This window comes from Paracoccidioides brasiliensis (genome assembly GCF_000150735.1).
Source record: "Paracoccidioides brasiliensis Pb18 unplaced genomic scaffold supercont2.6, whole genome shotgun sequence".
NCBI classification, from domain to species: Eukaryota; Fungi; Ascomycota; class Eurotiomycetes; order Onygenales; family Ajellomycetaceae; genus Paracoccidioides; species Paracoccidioides brasiliensis.
Window position 1 is genome coordinate 514,059 of NW_011371363.1, and position 19,957 is coordinate 534,015.

Here is a 19,957-nt window from a genome sequence, read left to right on the forward strand (position 1 = left end):
GGTGATTCTGTCTCTCCAGCGTGCTTGTAGTTTGTCTTTTTTTCCCATTTTACTAATTTCCCCCCTGTTTACATGGGTTTCTGGAATCTCACGGTTTTATGATTGAATGTCTTTACCCACGTCTCTTTTTCGTACAGTTGAGCTTATGGATTCTTTGTTTCGGTCTCTCTACACCATCTCTCATCGACGGACTGGAGGTCGATGTGATATAATCGCGTCCTTCTTGTATGTATGTACAATGCTAATGTTGTGCTTAACTTGATTAATGGATAGCTGCTGGATACTACGCGCAGGGGCGCTAGCAGTGGCATAAATATGCAACAAATGTTCCTTGCAATCAGATTAACTAATTCAATGATCTCCAAAGTCGTCCTCACCCTATATCGTTGTCTCCTATACGGGCGATTATTAAAGGTTTCAACCCAATTCAATTTCAAAACAAAATAGGGGGAAAAACAAGAAAAGAAAAAAAAAAAACAACATCTTACTCCAGTCACTAAATCTAAATTGCTATACCGGAGTCTTGATCGGGCTTTATTGTAGTTTGGATCACCGACATTTCATTGGGCAGTGACTCAACGAAGTATCCACCTAGTGACTTGACTGTCTGCTTGATCTGTTTTGCTTAAAGGGAGATGATATCGGTTAGATATCTCTACTTCTACGAAATGGGATTTGATGATATTCCCAGCATGAGATGTTATCAGCGTTAATTCGAAGAGGTGAGTGATTATGGGGCCAGTTTCGAGGGGTAATTGAGCATGAGACAAAAGGTTAAAAGTTTTTTAAAAAAAAAACAATCAAGTAACATGTTGATTAATTAATAAAATGAAATGAATCTATATGTTGACCCAAAGCTCTTCTGATTTACTATAGGGAGATAGGTAACAACAGCAATGCATGCATGAATAAGATTTGGGAGGCCGGAGATGGTTTTCTTATGGTTTAAAAAAAAAAAAAAATTTTTTTAAGGTAATTTATATTTCTTTTCTGTTCGTTTCAATCGTACTTGGAAGATTATAATGGCTTTTGTCTTCTATCCGTCATGAGGTCAACCACCCCACCCGCCTTTATATCCCATCAATTGACTCCCAATTTGGTGGGATTAAGAGGATTTTTCTTTTTCTGCTTTCCATCAATGCAAGTAGGACAACAGCAGTTCAGAAAGACAAAACACGAAAACAACCTTGAAAAATGAGGATTGTCAATGAGATTTTGCCTTCTAGTATTGCACAAAAATATGAAAAAACAAAACCCATGGTCATCTCTCACACAATCAGGGAAAATAAACACCTCCCGAGTGGGCCCCATGAAAAAGGAATTACAAAATAGGCATTTACACCTACTCCTCCTCGACCTCCGCCAGGTGGGCGTTTCTCTTGGCAAGTATACGTTCTTGTCGTCGTTCCCGGGCAGCCTTGACCTTGGCACGTTTGGCATCCATCTCCTCCTTGATAGTACGCTCACGTTGCTTCTCAGCCTTGGCTTTGTGAATCTGATTTGGTAAGGTCAGGTTAGTTTAGATCTCAGCGTCAATCATAGTAGGCCGAACAACTAATTCAACAAATTATCGTAGTCCTGTCCTCTAATCCGGGAGAGGGGGAGGGATGTGGGGTATTTGATGGGGGAATTTGTGTATTGGGGACGGGAAATGCCTACATGCTCAACCAGCGCACGCTTGTGCTTGAAAGTGTTACCCTTAGTCAAGTGGTACAGCTCGTGGTAAAGGTGCTTGTCAATTTTCCCAGAGGCACGATACTTGGCGAGAAGACGGCGAAGAATTCGGAGACGACGCATCCACAGGACCTGGCTGTAAAGTTGAAAAGAAAACGAGTCAGAGATCTGAGCAATTCCAAGCAGTCCTCCTGCCTATATTCGAAATATTCACGCAATTCACATATCAAGTCCATTTGGCCATCACAGGCCTCTCGAAATATAGAGCTTCATTCCAATACCAGTGTCCATGAAAGGGGTAACGTACCTTGGCATTCTGGCGTCTTTGGTACCCTTTCTCTTACCGAAACCCCGATGTCGTCCGATTTTTCTAGCTTCTGCGAGCTCCCGGGCTCTGGAACGCGAGTGCATGGTGACGGGCTTGTGGATGATGAGGCCATCGCTCAACAGCTTGCGGATGGTCTGGCGCGAGTTGGCGGTGGAGATTTCGTTGACTTCATTGGGGTCAAGCCAAATCTTGCGTTGGCCGCAGCCGACCACCGAGGCCGCCAGGCGCTTCTGGGTGCGAAGGTTGACCCTGTTATTTCCAAAACGGCGTTTCTGTCAGCCAGGAATTCTCTTCACAAGTACTCATTGTGTATGTAAATATTTGTGTATGCGCGCGATCCGGGAGGGTGGAAGCGAAGACAACTAGGAAGATTCTCGTCGCTATCCGGCACAAACAGGCTCCACAAGACGGACGCAAAAGAGGGCCTGGAAAACGAGAGGGGTCACAGGGCTACCACTGGCGATGCAGGGGAAACTTACATCTTGATGCCGTGTACTGTAGATGGTCGGTCGTTGAATGGATGGATGTTCGAATTCCCACAATCAGCCTTTGGAATATTGACAAGGTCAAGTTTGGGGTTCGTGGAAGAAGGAGGATTAGTAAGCAGCCGGGAGGCTAAGCGAGAACAAACCCACAAACTTAGGGCTTGACTGCGCTTGACCCGATTGGTACAGCCAGCGCTATACCTGAGAAAGCCAGCCACGTGACCTTGAGAAAATGCGCGGGATGGGATGGATACAACTATTGAAAATACCCCGTCTACGTGGTGGAAGAAAGGCCCGTGCAAATCCATTGTATTACATCTTGGCTCTAGGTATGACTTGGTTCTCTCCTTGGTGAAGGGTTATATTTGACATACAAAAAGCTCCGCCCAACTGGATATTATATCACGTGATGAGATTCGGGGAGGTCCAAGGATGATCATCAAGCAGATTTTGATTTCTATATACAAGCATACATGAGAACCGAAAAAAAAAGGGAGGAGGGGGGGGGGGGGAAGGGTCTCTAAGATTCGTATTAACAAAAAATATAAATTAGTCGACATCATTGCCACATAATTCGCACTAGTCGTCACCTATCGGCTCGTCTAGGTCGATTTTCCCCACGCTCCAAACCTCCTTTTCGTCTTCAAGTTCGTCGCTTGACAGACCGAGCCCCCCTTGTCCACCTTCGGCTTCTCGTCTTTCTCGTGCTTGATTGGCTAGCCGTAAGGCAACGCGCTTGAAGTAATCTTGCATGCTCCGTTTCGTGGCAGAAGGTAACTCCGCCCCTGGACCATTAATGTACTTTTCAAAGACTGTGGCTTCGGAATCCACCACTGAAAACAGCGACAGAAACGCTGCCTCTGCTGCTAGTTTGACTGGGATGACAACGTCGCGCACACTGGCAAAGACGGGCGGTACGAGAATTGGAAGATGAGGACGGACAAGTTCAGGATGCAGACGGCTGATGGTTCGAACTACAACCAATGCTAGCCGTCGAGTATCTGTGGGCCCACCAGGCTTGATTGCTGGTGAGAGAGCTTCAATCAATGGCTTGTCTATCTCGAAGTTGCGGGTTATGTCTTCTGACAACAGGTATTTGCCTGCTGCAAGCACGCTGTTGTCCGATATAAATGGCTACCTAATATTAGCTTCCAGATCTCTGACAGGGGGAGGTTGGTGTTATATTTCTTACATCTTTGTTCGAAATGCCATTGCATATAATGGACGGCGTCTCGGAAGGAAATTTTGCCGCGAGAAATTCTGCAGATTCTAACAAGACTGCATTAAGGCTGAGAATCGAGGAATGGGTCAAGAGAGGAGTGAGAACTCGGTTCCTATAAATAGATAGTCAGCTTCATAAGGCTCAGGGATTTAATTCGATATTTCTTCAGTGGGTAACTATACTTTATCAGCGGAGCGGCAGTGTCCGGAAGAGTTTTGACAAGACCACCAAGGAGTCGAGCAATTGTAATATCCATTGCATCTACCGTACGTTAGTATTTAAAATACGGCTGGAACCCGGAAGCGCATTGACATACCATCACGCCCAGTACCATCATCATCAATAAGGTTGAGGATGGCTTGTCTAGATGTATCGCTCATATTTTTACCAGCTTTGCTTACAACTTCATAGAGTGCTTGAAGCATGGCATTCCTGACACCTGTATCGGAGGTTTTGGATCCGGTGACGAGTTCTGGCGGACAATGTTAACGACTTTGTCACTTGTAACTAGTGAGTACATTACTTACCTGCTACGAGAGGATCAATTCTTGGTGTTAATGTGATCAATATGCCTAAGCCCTTAGCTGATCTCTTTCGCAATACATCACTTGAAGTGTCTGCCAGCCCTCTGGCAAATGTTCTTTGTAGTTGCGGCAGGAAAGGTTTCACAAATAGGGGTATCTTTTCCAAAAGCCTGTTAAGAGCCAAGAAAACGGCACCTAGAGATATATCGTTAGCATAGGGACCACTAGCTCATCGAGTTTTTGTCCCGATAACCTACATTTGATGTCTACGGATCGTTCCGAGACAACTCTGATCAATGGGCCGGTGATTTGGGTAACATATGGTCGTAATGCCTCCGGGATTGTCCGATCGATGATATCAGCAATTGCAAGAGCAGATTGTACACGTTGATCGACGGTTCCATTGAGGAGCCCTTGAAGGAATATCGGGAATATCGATGCAATTCCTTTTGGCAGGGAAAATCCTGGAAGGTTTGAACCTGGGACACCAACTTGCCGTAGAACTTGACGTGTTGGAATGACCAAAACTTCCATTTCCTCCTTTCGCATGTGTGTGGTAAGCTGTGTTAGAGCGTCCCACGCCGCCTTAACGACACCTGCATCGCGGTCATCAAACGAGATAAGCAATACGCGAATTAAATCTGGGTGATAACGAGAAATGTCAAGTTCTGTACGAGAGAAGAATCTCCCTAGGCGAATAGCTCCGTTTTCCCGTTTTCGATGGTCTTCATGCTTCATCAAAGCCAGCATTACACTCATGGAAGCATTCAATCCGTCGAATTCATCCACCGATTCTAAGATGGTATCAAATGCGTCTCCGATCTCCTCTCTGAGGTCACCGTCCTCGCAAGTGACGATTGTATCCATAAATGCGTTTAATAGTGTGGGCAGCCTGCGAGTCATCGAAGAACTGGCCACTTGGGCCAGTGATGCTAAGGCCTTTGCATTGAATCCAGAAATAGGTGAAGTTAACAATGTTGGAATAAGGTTGGGGAGGATTATATTGGCTCTCGTCGTTTCCGTGAGTAGAGTCAAAAGGGCAGATAACGCTTGCTCTGCATCGGCCTCGCTTCTCAGAAGATGGAGTAAGTCCGGAAGAACCTGATCTACAACTCGTTTGTCCAATACTTGCTGCAGGGAATCAAAGGCTTCGGCTGCAGCTTCTCGAACCGCCTCGTCATGATCCACTAAAGCAGTTCGCACAATAGATATAAGAACCTTCTCATAATCTTGGAGCGATTCGGCTGAAGCAGAGATGACAAGCTCTCGCAAAGCAATACAAATACCCTGCCTCGAATCCACATCTGTAGACGCATTGAGACCGGCCTCCAGCGATGGAAGCAAGGATGACAAGACCCCATCTCCTGCTTTCTTGATGAGTTCGCCAAGGGCATTTCCGGCGATCACCTTCTGTTCCATGTTGGGACTCGCAAGACGACGGATGATGAGATGCGATAAGGTGGGTATTAGCTCCTTCAATGTCCGTGGGGTGGCTACAAGGGCTTTCCAAACAGCAATTGCTGCACTTCTAACCAAACCAGAAGTATCGCAGCGACAAATGTAGAGCAAAGAGAGAACTTTGTTCCGTTTTTCTTCTCCCAACACTTCAAGAAGAGATTGGCCAGCTTGGGCAGTGGTGTCTTCTTCATCCTCTTCTCCTTTATTTTGAATACCAGTGAGATTGAAAATTAGGTCCCCAACCAACTCGACGGAACTGAGTCTAATGCGGTAGTTATCATCTGCTAAGCCTCGCTCAAGTTCTGGTAGTAAGAGGTCAATGGACTTTGTTGCGAAGTTTTTCACGAGTAATCGTCCAGCACGAAGTGAAGTCTCGCGAATAGCCTCTATATCATCTGCCAAACCGGCCAAGATAGGAGGAATAATTTTGCTGAGATATGACGAGAAGCTGTTTCCAAAGCAGGCAGGAAGGAAGACAAAAAGAGACATAAACCCTTCTCTAACTGACGCTTTCGCGCTGGCAACGTTTTGCAGGATTGTCGGCAAAATTTCTTCGAGGCGAGAAGTACCCAAACCCGCAAGTACTTCGGAGAGAGCTTGAGCAGACCCCAGTCGATCGCCTGCACCAGCATCGGATTTAAGGGTGTTCATAAGGCTTGGGATCAGGTCTGGGAGTGCATCTTCACCGAGTTTCTCGATGAGGGACCCGAGCGCCTTGGAGGCGGTCGCACGAGTGGTAGGAACAGGATCGATTATGGCAAGCTTCAATCCAGCGACCAATATCGGCAAATGACTAATAACGTCTTTGCGTTCCGTGAGATGGGCCAAGCTGCCGATGATTTGGGCTGCTTTCTTTTTGGTTGCCGATCGGCTCCCAAGACCGCGTTCCAGGATTCGAACAACCAAAGCAAGGGATGGCGCATCTAAATAATGAATAAATGACACCTTTATCAATGCATCCAAGGCTTCGTCGGTGTATACCATAGGGTCGCTGAGGGCCTTCAGAAGAACACCAACTAGACTCTTCACCTCAGGGTTACTAATCACCTCTCCGAACCGCTGGAGACTGCGGTTGGCAGAGTTACGCACTTCTTTATGGCTATCATTCAGGACAACCGTAAGGGGAGGGATGATGTCCGGGAGACTAGCAGCAAGTTGTTGAGGGTCAAGGTATGCCATAGCGCCTAGAAGGTCGCATGCTCCCTTCTTGCTACGCCACTGCTGATCGTCAAGTCCTTCGAGAAGGGTTGGAAGAATTTGCTTTACACCGTAGGAACTCAAACTTGAAAAGCATGTTTTCGCAGCATCCAGGCAGGCGCTGCGTACGTCGGTACTGGGATCGCCGAAACTACTCAGCAGCTGGGGCACAATTTGTATAACGTATGGCTCAAAGATCCGGCCTAGAATCAAGGAGAATAACTCGAAAGCCATAATAGCACCTTGTCTTTGATTGGGATCATTCTTGTTCTCTAACGCATCGGTGAGATGTGCCATAATGCGGTATTCTCGGAATGCCGATACCCCCTTCCCACTAACAATGCCGCCTAACCCATATGCTGCACCACGTCTTGCTGCGTATTGTTTCGAGTGAAAGAGTTGGTCAAGTATTTCTTTAATGTAGGTCGCCGCATCAGCGCTTGAAAGCCTGATAGCGGGAGGAAGGCACTCGGCGACTGCGAATTGAACTGTCTCGGATGGCGTGGACAAAGCAGCAAGGAGCTTTCGGATAACAGTGTCCACCCGCTTGTCTCCGGACTTCAGATGACGAGCAAGGGAACCGTATAGAACTATCACTGCCTCATTGAGCCAATCTGATTCCTTGCTGGCTTTATCTGATGTTTCCAAAGTATTTTCGAACAGCTGCATCAGTTGCTCTACCTTTTCGTGGCCTTTCAGAGAAATAACTGTGCTCCCACTTTCGGCCATTTGGCGTCGAACCAAATCGTTCTTGTCAATTAAAGGACCCTCGTCAATCAAGAATTGAAGCAGCATGACAATTTGGTCTCCTTGGAAGCCCTTTGCCATAGCCCCAAATGCCAATGCAATTCCACTACGAGGTTCCCATTTATCTTTGTTGTCAACCTTCTTGGGCATGCCGTAAGCGTCCTTTTCAGGAGCCTTGGGCATAACTTCCTCTCTGTATTTCAATTTCAGTATTTGAAGAGTATCAGCAAATACTGCTGCACTAACTTCACAAGCGTGGGCCAGGGCTCGAGACGCTGCTCCTCGGAGTTGCGAGTCTGTACTCTCGAGATATTTTATGAGGAGACTCGCGGACTTTTCATTAATACCGAGAGCATTTTGTTCCCAGATAGCTTCAGCTGTTTCGCGATTCTCCGCTACATGTTCGTGACACGCTAGCCAGATGTACTCGGAAAAGTCAAGGTCTGTAAGATCCATCTCCGACAAAATTACCTGGAGCAAACAGCTCCGAACCGGTATTTCAGGGACAATAGAGGCTTGAAGAATAACTTCAAGTTCATCTTTTTCAAAGTTATGTGCTATACACCTGCAAAGATTAAATAAAGCGTCTCGAATGATCTTATGGTGCTGAGTATATCTCTGCATGGAGGATATCAAAGTTTGAAGGGCGGTAACACGGGGGAGCCTGTTGTCGGAAACTATAAAAATTTTTGTAAATCAACCAACATTAAACTCAAAAGATTTGTGACACTTACATGAACTCGTATGAAGAGAGAGAAACTCGAGAGCTAGTAGAACTTGTTCTCCTTTGCTGTCTTTAGATTCTTGAATGCCATCCTTCTCAAGAATAACAAAAATCAAAGGCAGGATATATGAGAGGGTAGCAAAGTCGAAAGGTCGCTGCTCCGAGCCTAAGCGAAGACGGTAAAGAATTCTTGTAACAAGCTCTATAGAAATTGATCAGCCAAACCATTTTCAACACGAGCTTTAGTTAATTATGTCTTTTACAAAAACATACCACCAAGAGGTTCATCTTCTAATTGTGGGTATAGGTACGTTTTCCCCAGAGCTCGGAGCGTAGCAATACCAACAAATGGCCGCACCAGTCCAAGTCTGGTAGATATTCGATCTGAACAGGAGACATATGCTGATGAAACTGCATCACCGACCAGGGCACCGGCTCCAGCCCTCGCAAGGTCGGTAAGACATTTGACCACGGGATTTATCCACGCTTCAACATCCGTTGGCGGTCCCCGCGCAAGGCTTTCTACAATCCCAGCCCCCCTTTTGATTATTTCTTCCTCCGATTGCACATTTTGCCGAATTAGAGCTTCCTTAGCCAGTTGGGCATTGACTTTGGCTTGTTCATCAGTAGTCAATTTCTTCTGCGGTTGGCCGCGTTTTTGAGCAACTTGGGCGCGAAGTTCCTCCTCCCATTTCAGGGTGTCGGAATCCCTGCCCTTGCTAATCACCGGCGTGGATTTGGAGCTGAGAACTTCTATAAACGTTGTTCCTTCGGGAGTTCGGGCAATGGCAATGTCGGTTGGCTCGAATTTTAGTACTCGTTTTGGGTCTAAATCTTCATGGAGTTGTTTTATCAGGCGCGGAATCATGATGTCGGGTGCAACGAATGCCAGATCAGCTGCCGCTTCCCACGCTGCAGCTCTCCCCTTGCTGATCTGGCTCCGTGTTAGGTCCTATCAAAATATATGTTAAGATACGGTATCACCCCTAGTGAAATGGTAAAACTCTGAGAAGACTCACATCAACAGCCCTCAGGATTTGTGCCATACATTCCTCATATTTTTCACTGACCAGTTCCCCTGGGTCTATGCCAGTTTTCAAAACCACATCGATCCATTGTGTTCCTGGGATCAACTGCGGGCGGCAGAGAACCAGCAATTCAACCAGTTGAGCTTTAAGAATCTCGCTGGAGATGATGTGATTATGTGCTCGTTCGGGGGGCGAAATGCTGATAGCTTTGATTACACGGTAGAGTCTTTCGTTTCCAGTCCCAGCATTCACCGAAGCGGAGTCTTTATTTGCAGTGTCTAGAGCATGAAGCCACTCCCATATTCCAGTGATCGCTGCCATCCCAACTTGGGCTGGATTTGCACAATAGCTCTGTTTTAGGGCATTCACTGCATGTTCTCTAACCTTTGGTGGCGTACCAAATGAACATATCACATACATGAACGCTTGTGCCCAATATTTTTGTGCCAACAGATCTCCTGTCTGAAACACCGCCGATCTGGAGACCGTAGATAAGGCACGTGTTTTCCATAGGAAATCTTCAGTAGAGTTCAACTTCGTGTAGACTTTCGGGTTGAGGAGGAATGACGGTTTCGGTGATATGGATAATGTCTGTTGCATAACTTTATCATAGGCCAATAAAGTGGCTCCATTCTTGTCTTTCTGTTCTTTGAGTCTGTTTAATAGAGCAACAAAGACGAAAGCTATTGTAATTGCCCCATTCTGAACCGAAGGCAAAAGGTTAGCAACGATGTCATCAAAAGACTCATGAAACTTGGCAACCACTGGATGAAGGAAATCCGTTGTAAAGTTAGAATGAAGCAAGTCATCATCTTTTGTATTCCACAAAAGCTCCCCGACGTTCATCAGCCACAGTTTGCGGAAGGCGACTCGTTTTTCACTGCAGCCTTTAGTTGCAGCATCTAATATTTCCTTTCCAATAGGTGCTGCAGTGTGAATGAGGAAGGCGAGATGATAGCAGAATGACTTGAGCTCAATATCCAACGCTACTTCACTAGCTTCACGAGATAAAACGGCTACGAGACCTCCCAGTATAGATTGTGACACATCAGTGGAGCACGGAATAGAGGAGAGCACTTGGGCTTGAAGACCTCGCTGTTCAGCGTTTGTAATTTTCTGGGTTTTCAGGGGCGCGATAACTTCTTCTACAACCTTGAGAAGCCCCTGTTCAGACTTGCATCTAAGAACCAGACTTTCAAAAGCTTTGACAGCACCATTTCTGATGGATGCATTTGCAGATTTGATATTCGTTAGGAGCAGTTTGCAGAAATGAGTGTAGAAAATCTCTGAAATCTCGACTTCAATAGGTATCGAGGCCGCCAGTGAGGGTATCAGTCCACTGAAGACAATTTCAGGAGCTCTAAGAATGGCCTTTTCAAGGAATGGCCAGACAGTAGTTTGAAGATCTTCAGCAGTCGCGAACGAAATAAAGAAGTCGTGCAATCCTCCTACGATATGGGAAGGGAGGGCTGTGCGGGATCCAATAATTTCTTTCGCATAGAATTGCAGGATACCAGCCTTCACATCGTCCAGAACCGGCTTTCTGTTAGGAATCCGAGCGCTGACCCCAGCTACAATTCCGAGAAAGGGAGAATTTCTTGAGCCAGAGGCGCCATCGCTTGTTAACATCGAAATTGTCCGCCGTAAAATCTCCTCGCCAGTTGCCTCAGAAGAGAGAACAGCTCGCAACGCCCGCCTGGTCACAATAATGGCCGAGTGCTTTATGGTTCTTTTCGTTTTAGCCCGCAGGCAAATCTCCACAACCTTGGCGTCTGAAGATAAGAGATTTAATACGGACTGTGTGGAGTCAGGCAGCCCACTCAGCTGTTGTAACAGCAGCGAACACCATTCTGCCAAAACAAACGCATTCGCAGCAGCTATCCCCGGTTTAGAGCACTCCTTGCTTAATTCTTGTATGAAATATTGGCGGTCCTGGTTTGCGGCGGGAATTCGAAAGAGGGCACTCAGGCATTTCTGGGCTGCTTGACGAGATGCGCGGTCAACGTAAATCGGATACGTCCTGAACAAAAGCTGGGCAACCGGCCGACATATGTCCTGTGCGATTTGGGATCCTTCGAGCAGTTAGTTCACATGTCGCAGCACTACGTGGTAGATAGGGCGCTGTTATTTACCAGACAGTTTTTCATGGAGCTCATGCAGTCCGTGGCGTCGGCAAGCAGTTGAACCCGAGAGCACAACCGACTCCAGACTCTCGAGAGAGCCCTCGCTCACTTTGTTCCACTCGATTGCGTCCATATCGCATGGCTTTTGCGCATGTCGGAACTTCGGAATTTGAATCTGGAGATTATTTATTGCTCCCGAACTACGGTGCTCCGTGGTCGTCGGTATTAAAGAAATACGATAAAGTTGTTGACCATTGAAATAACTCACTTGGGATTTTTTGTTTGTGGGGGGGAATTGTTGTGGCAGCTAAATAAATAGTCAGCAACGCTGGTTTGAGGCCTTGGAGATATTTAAAATCAAATTTCACCTCCACAACGACAACCAAACAACAATAGGGTGAAATCAGGCACAAATGACAGTACGTGGTTCTCGCCATGAGGTTTGGATTTGGCTCTTTGAATTGCTATTTCTTTGACGGGTTTCCTTACGATAACCAAATACACCACTATTTACCCATACGGATCTTTGAGCTCTGACATCATCTTTAATTGAAAAGCAGAATTTCCCTAAGATGGCCCCGAACAGGAAGAAGAAGAAACCCTCTTCGAACCCATCCAGAGGATTCACAACAGTCTCTGTCCCGTCAAAGTCAAAGGCGACTGGATCTACAACATCACTGTCCTCGACTGCGCCAGTGGGACACCAGGAAGCGTCAGAAACCCCGACTGAACCACCATCACAAGCTTCCATTGGGTCACAGCCTCAGCCTTCGCTTCAGGAATTGTCTCTAGAGGAGCTCCAAAAACATCTTGAGGATGCTGAACTTCAATTTCTGGTTGAAAAATATGGCGTCAAGTGCAAGAATGATGCTTCTCGCCAAGTTCTTAAGTTGGAGACTGAGAAGCGTATCCTGCGACCCCAAGCATCCATTCTAAATGTGACCGACTGGTTGTCCCCTTCCATTTTGAATAAAATCAATGAGATGGAGAAAATGGAGGTAAAGAAGTCCGTCGAGCAGGCTTCCAGACCCGAAACAGAGGAGGGCCAGATACTCTCTTCGGGGGAGGACCTCTGTATAAAACTTTGGACCCTTCGACACACTCTTCTAGGTTTGAATTTTGCGCCGGAGGATGTTGAAAAAACTCTGAAAAACTGCCTACAGTTTTGCTTCAACGATCCAGCAGCTAGGAAGGATCTTATATGGGGCTTAGATCAATCTATTGAATGGCTTGCCAGGCATTGCGACGAGAAGAACCTACCCCAATATGACGAGCCTAAGCCCAACCACTCAAATATCAGGAGGGAAGCGTCCTCATTTGAGAAGGGTGAGAAACATGGTCTGCTGTAGTTATTTCCAAAGCGTATGCTGACAGATTGGATAGGTAAACTGGGTTCAAATCCCTCAAGCACGGGTTATAACACCCCTAGCGATACTCGTTCAAGTCTAAGGAAAATGGAAAGGGAAACACCCCTGAATCAGTCAAGCTACAACTCTGATGAGTCTGATACCAACCCAGACTCTCTGGTTCCTAAATATATTAATCTCCATACACAGCTCTACATGCAACAACCAGATTTGTTTAATCGGACGAAGAAGGGAAAAACAAAAGTAATTTCGTCATCCACTTCAGGGGATGACAGAACCCAGCACCTTACAGCCGCGTTGAAAAGAAATTTAGCAAAAATCGAAAACGACATTCTATTCGATCACGATCGGGCTGAAGAGCTATGGGGGGAAAAGCTAAATGAGCTAAGGGAAGATACTGCGAAACACTTACGGAACGCAGCTAAAGAGCGTCCACTAGTGACTCCTCTTACCAAGCCACAGGAGCCTAAAGTTCTAGACGTTTCTGATACGTTGATAGAGCCAATACTGCCTGATTCGAACGATAACGATGATATTTTTGGAAACTTATTTAGCACTGATGCAGACGGTTCTTCTGCAGTGGTTTCGAATTCTAATTGGAATGGCAATTCATCAATTAGAAGCAGAGACTTTGGCAAACAAGCAGGATTGAATCCGCGACGGATTCTCGAAGAAGCTTGCCGGGCAAGGTTTGGAGATTCCCTTTCCTGCATTTTTTTGTTCACGACTAACTTCTGTCTAAAAAAGGGACTCTGCATGGAACATAGTGTATAGAGATGTTTCCTCAACATCCTTTTCTCATCGCAAGGAAGTTGAAATTAGATGGTCAAAAGCACAAGACCCGCCACCTCCAGTGCGCTTGGACGACATATCGTACAGAGGTGGCTCACATTCAGTATGTGTGTCAATGGTGTCAATTTCAACTCCTACCGCCCTGCAGGCTGAGTCGTACATTTCAACGGTGGCTCTTTTCATCTTATTTTCCCATTCTCAGAAAGAGGGAAAGGTTTACATGAGACTGCCTGCTGTATGGCGAGATCTGTGGGATGAATTCGTTACTGTTAAGAAGAATCAGGAAGATGAAGCCGACAAGGATGTTCTGAGAGCCCTTCAAAAAGTAGTCCAAGAAAAAATGGAAACATTAGAGGATGATATTGTGCTTTTGGATAATTTCCGAAAACGGAACAGTGGAATCAACCCCCCCCTCCTGCAAGGGGCCAGTCAGCCAAATCAAGCTACGAAGCCTGCAGAACAGCTCCGAAAGCTCTGGACGGATAGATCCTCAACCTCCTCTTTCGCAGCTATGGAGTCTTCAAGAAAAACGCTACCTATATGGAAGTTCAAAGACCAGATCTTAGAAACCCTTTCTACCAACCAAGCCATAATTATCTGCAGTGAAACAGGGAGCGGGAAGAGTACCCAAATTCCTTCATTTTTGCTGGAGAATGAGCTGTTGTCAGGCCGAAACTGCAAAATTTACGTTACAGAGCCGCGACGCATTTCAGCCATATCATTAGCCAAGCGAGTGAGCGAAGAGCTTGGAGAGGATAACAAAGCAGTAGGAACCAGTCGCTCGCTCGTTGGATATGCCATTAGATTAGAGAGTAAAATTTCAAGCTCAACACGACTAATATTTGCGTACGTATTCTATCCCCTTCACTTTATTATATAGTCCTCACTGACATGTATTCCAGGACAACAGGGGTAGTTGTAAGGATGTTGAAACGACCTAACGATTTCCAGGATATTACCCATCTAGTATTGGACGAGGTGCATGAACGTACAATCGACAATGATTTTCTTTTAATTATCCTTCGCAGGTTAATGCAAGACAGGCCAGATCTGAAGCTTGTGTTGATGTCGGCCACCGTTGACGTGGAAAGATTTTCCAAATATTTCCATGGTGCCCCTGTCTTGAATATCCCCGGTCGGATGTTTCCTGTGGAGGTTAAGTACCTTGAGGACGCAATTGAAGCTACAGGGCACCATCCAACCGACGATCAGCTCTCTGCACCCGTATATGACAGCGATGACCCATTAAACGAGAATGCCGAAAATCCTACGGTAGATTTTGCATCCTCTCTGGCAGGTTACAGCAGACAAACCCGAGACACTGTACTTGGATTTGACGAATACCGACTAGACTATAAACTGATAGTAAACCTCCTTTTGGCGATTGCAACCAAGAAAGAATTTGAGCGGTATAGCAAGGCCATTCTCGTATTCATGCCGGGGATGGCAGAGATAAGGCGGCTCAATGACGAAATCTTATCTGAACCGCTGTTCAACAACCGAAAGTGGATTATTCACGCTCTACACTCTTCCATGGCTAGCGAGGATCAAGAGAGCGCTTTTCTCACCCCTCCAAAGGGCCTAAGAAAGATCGTAATTGCCACTAATATCGCTGAAACAGGTGAGGCTTAGATCTTTGTCGTCTCTCCCTCCTTCAACTAACATTTATTAGGCATTACAATTCCAGATATTACAGCAGTCATTGATACAGGCAAAAACAAGGTTATGCGGTGGGTCACAATTTTATACCCAGCTAGCTAAATATGATAAGGTGCTAATAGAAACAGATTCAACGAGAAGAGTCAGCTATCCAAATTAGTAGAATCTTTCATATCGCGGGCGAATGCCAAACAACGTCGAGGCCGCGCCGGTCGAGTACAGAGTGGACTTTGCTTTCATTTATTCACGAAGTATCGCCATGATCGATTGGTTCGTTTAAACCCCCAAGATTCTTCCTATAAATCATGCCCATGTATGTATTAACGATCAGCAATAGCTTGCCGAACAGCAAACACCAGAAATGCTCCGGCTTTCGTTACAAGAACTCGTCCTTTGGGTGAAAATATGTAATCTAGGAGACGTCGAACAGACACTTTCAGAAGCCATCGACCCCCCATCGTCCAAGAACATACGCCGTGCCATTGAGGCACTTAAAGAGGTCAAAGCATTGACGAGTAATGAGAATTTGACTGTGCTTGGGAGACAACTTGCGAAGTTACCTTTAGATGTCCTTCTCGGAAAACTTATTATCTATGGGGCTTTTTTTAAATGTCTAGATAGCGCAGTCAGCATCGCCGCGATCCTATCATCGAAATCTCCATTCGTCAACACTGTCGGTTCTAACTCCCAAAGGGAACTTGCGAAGTTGTCATTTAAACGGGGTGCGCTTTTTTCCGCTCAATAGCATACATTCGTTTTAATGTTTACACTAATTCCCGACATAGGAAACTCGGATCTTCTTACCATTTACAATGTGTATTTAGCATGGAAACGCCACAGAAGTACTCCAGGGATGAGCGAATACGCGTTTTGCAGGAAAAACTTCCTGAGCCCACAGACGTTGCTCAACATCGAAGACATAAAATTGCAACTCTTAGTATTGATTGTTGATGCTGGACTAATCATACTAGATTCTGCTGAACAGGAATCTCTGAAAAGGTCTGTCTCCAACGCTACATGCGCTCGCATGATGTTTGTTCTTCGGTCCCAAAGTTTCTAACGTCATTCTCACACAGAGCCCGCTTTACTGACCGCCAACGCCACTTCTTTACCGTGCCCAAATGGGCAGATATCAACAGTGCGAATGACATAATCATAAATTCAGTGATTGCATGGAGCTTTTATCCCAAACTACTCAGTCGCGACGGGAAAGGCTGGAGAAATGTGGCCAATAATCAAACGGTGTCGCTCCACGTATCCTCCGTGAACCAACGGCTCGATGCCCCCTTGGAATGGCTTTCCTTTTATCACATCATGCAGTCTCGCAGTCGATGTTTAAATGCCCGTGAAACGAGCCCGGTGGAGGACTTTGCAATTTCATTGCTGTGTGGAGATGTCGAGTTCAAGGTATTTACCTATTCACCCTTTTCATCTAGTTGCGAATTTAACTTCCTGGATTGCCATACCAAGAGCACTCTCGATGTAAATAAAACTGCTCGTGAACTCTACTAACACAAAACGAACAAGCTATTCGCTGGCATCATCGCCTTGGACGGCGCCCGCATCAGGTTCTCCGTCAAGGATTGGAAATCAATGCTAGCTATAAAGGCACTCAGCACTCGAATACGAAATATTCTATCCACCAATATTCGTAACCCGCAAAAGGAATTGGCACCCAACGAACAGCGTTGGATTGATTTGTGGCAACAGGTATTTTCAGAAGCGTGGGAACGGGAGCTTGCGAAGTAGTTAGAATCGTCCCAACTCTACCTCTTTCTAGCTCTTTTTCCTTTTTTTTTTTCATTTTTCATCCATTCCGAAGCAGAGGGAGGCTAAGGATAGAATGCGGTTTAACGGAGTGTGAAGGGTAGCATGGGTTTTCTTGACATCTTCACATTTTCAGTCAGTGTGTTTGAAGATCATTTCGGATGATTTTCGTGTTTCTCTTTTCATTTCTTTTCGAGGAACTAGATCTCATGTTTTCTAGTTGTTTGGCGTCGAGGCAACTTAAACTCTCCGGATAGATTGGATAAAAGTGAATATGAATATTGTACACTACTACGCGTCTAACACAGGTTATTGCACAGGATCTCTAGAGTACGGGAGAGTAACTCGGGGCTTGTTAGACAAACAGCCGATAATAAACGTGCGTTCCCAGAAGCCTTCGGACATAGGTAGATAGTCTGCGTTCATGACGACATACCCAGCCCCTCTTTACGTTTTTATTTATGTTTCATGACAAATTGAGTATGTCGCGGGATGAGCGGATGGTGGACGTACGGCTGTGGAGACTTTCAAATCTGCGGCCTTTGCTATCCACAAATGGGTTGCAGCAATGGTCTGTCCCACGACTGCTTTCACCCATCAGAATACCGCAGCATAAAAGGGTGGTTTCCAACGGCAGGGCGGGTCAAAACTAACAGTCGAGCCGAATGGATGTTAGTTTTTCTGTTGCCTACAATAGTAAGGTTGGGTCCGAAATAAGGGTGGAGCGGACCATAAAACTCTCTGATCTTAACTGCGAATATTTTATGGAAACAAACCATAGTAAAAAACCTATGGAACGAACACTCTAGGAATGTTCTTATAGTTGTAACATGCGGGGGTGAAAAGCAGAGCTTGCATTTCTCAAACCAAGAACAGGGCTGGGCTACAACGACAAACGCCAACAGAGCTTAGACATTAAAGAGATTTTGCAGAACAGCAATGATACTGGCCTTTTGCATGTCCCTTTTATGGCTAGTGGAAGAGATTGAATTTTCTTAATACTAAATTCTATCCTATCTCTACAGGAGTGGCGGTACATAACTACCTAGGAACTTACACATCGCCCCATTCCCGTCCCCCCATTCGAAGCTTCCAACTACCACATCTTTCTCAAGTGACGTCGGGTAACATGGATAAATGAGATCAAGACCGAGATACCGCTAATCTGTCAAGGTCGAGGTAAAAGGCATGTGTGACAAGTATTTCAAACAAAACTGTTGAGAATGGGAACACAGTCACTACCAGAGCCAGAGAGGTTTCACGACCAACCCGCACCGGTACACATATTTGGGATATATCCCGAAATAATCAAATGGGAAGATGATGTGGAAAAGAGGAGATCAAAATAGGAAATGAATGTAAACTGGATAACACTGAATAGAGAGAGCATGTTGAAAATGCCTTCGTCTGGGGCACTAATTGGAGAGGTATGGGAGAGGGGTGAAAATAAGAAACATATTTCTATTGAAATAATATATCCTGTAAGAGTTTTAGAAAACATGGCATGCCAATAGCATGCTTCCTTTTAGTGAATCGGCGTTAGTCAATTCGTTTTTTCATCCCTATCCAGTCGTAGGGTGAGAGGCAGGTAAACTCAAGAGTAAATCTTAAGTTGAGAGAGTACTGTAAAAAGTATTGAAGATAGGATAGGATGTCTCTAATATGACTGTATTATTTAATAATAATAAATCAACCTGCACACGTGGAAATTCATATAACAGTTAAAAACTAGCATTTAAATTTCCAAAGGAGATTCGTGTCATAACAGTCGTCAAGAATAAATAGTAAGTTTTTCGAGAAAACAGAGGAAAACACCAATTAGCAAAAGGCCACAGCAACCAAAAAATAAAAAATAAAATAAAATAAAAGGAAAAGAAGGAAATGGAAAAATCGATAATTGAGAGGCGGTGTGTTTTTTTAAAAGAGGCATGGGAGAAGGAAGGGAAAATAGCAAATCCAAAAAAGTTCAAATAGGCCAACACTGGAAAAGCGGAGGTAAATTGGGCCAACCCAATCAAGATACGCGAACAAGAAAAAGTGCAGATAGCCTAAATCGTTCGTAGATAAAAGAAAAATAATAATAAATGGGCTGAATCCGTCGAAGAGGCTTTGCAGATGTCATTATAAAAGCACAGTTTCAAGCTGCTGCAAGGCATATACGGTAGGGAAAAGAAGAAAGAAAAAGTTTTTGTTTGAATAGACTGAAGCTGAAGGCGAAGGCGAGGCAACGAAAGAAAAACAAGGAATAAAACCTGATGAAGGGGCAACAGAAAGACGAAGGAATATAGAAAAAGGAAAGCAAAGTTGAAGCTGGATGTGTCCGTTGACGATTCATATCGGCCAGGAGGGGGAAAGCGGTTGAGACAACCGTGAACCGGTGAGGATTTAAATTTGGGAGGCAATTCGATTCCGCACAAGGACACTCAAAATGCAACTGGCAAAAAGCAAAAGGCGAGGCACAAAAAACAATGATCGCTCGCTGCGTTAAGTGTCGTAATCTTTTTTAAAGCCCATATTTCATGATAGATATTCATTGGCGGTCAGGTGAAGCATGACTCGTATACAGGGACAAAATCAATAATGGTAGTAGTAGTAGAGACTCATTGCGCTTTAGCCTAGTGAGAATAATAATAAAGAAGAGAAGAAGAAAATAGAAATGAAAAAAGAACTGCAAGATACAGATTGGGTTATCTGCATAGGTTGTCGATGGAAAAGTTTTCATCAACAAAGAAGAGAAGATTCGTGTTTTTTGGTTCGTTTATTTGTCATCCCCATGGAAGGAGAGAAGCTCTATTTTCCATCCATGTCTCATCGGAAACGTACTAATCATTAGAGGGCTTCTAGAGGAAAGAAAGAAGGAGA

At 45.2% G+C, this 19,957-nt stretch overlaps 2 protein-coding genes across 2 annotated transcripts; one reads left to right on the top strand and one right to left on the bottom strand.

The window, feature by feature from the left end:
- Positions 1–1,342: 1,342 nt before the first annotated feature.
- On the bottom strand, positions 1,343–11,643 carry PADG_11904 (uncharacterized protein; the record flags this gene model as incomplete). Its single annotated transcript, XM_010762825.1, has 14 exons — positions 1,343–1,495; positions 1,660–1,810; positions 1,982–2,251; positions 2,482–2,549; positions 3,109–3,621; positions 3,680–3,821; positions 3,892–3,970; positions 4,026–4,181; positions 4,237–4,428; positions 4,491–8,312; positions 8,370–8,561; positions 8,633–9,311; positions 9,379–11,459; positions 11,520–11,643. 14 exons carry the CDS (start codon positions 11,641–11,643, stop codon positions 1,343–1,345), a joined length of 8,622 nt encoding a protein of 2,873 aa, XP_010761127.1.
- A 439-nt stretch (positions 11,644–12,082) lies between these two features.
- PADG_05266 (uncharacterized protein) lies at positions 12,083–17,077 on the top strand (the record flags this gene model as incomplete). Its single annotated transcript, XM_010762360.1, has 10 exons — positions 12,083–12,836; positions 12,894–13,566; positions 13,625–14,515; positions 14,572–15,290; positions 15,342–15,399; positions 15,457–15,598; positions 15,666–16,050; positions 16,114–16,327; positions 16,405–16,735; positions 16,856–17,077. 10 exons carry the CDS (start codon positions 12,083–12,085, stop codon positions 17,075–17,077), a joined length of 4,389 nt encoding a protein of 1,462 aa, XP_010760662.1.
- Positions 17,078–19,957: the final 2,880 nt, after the last annotated feature.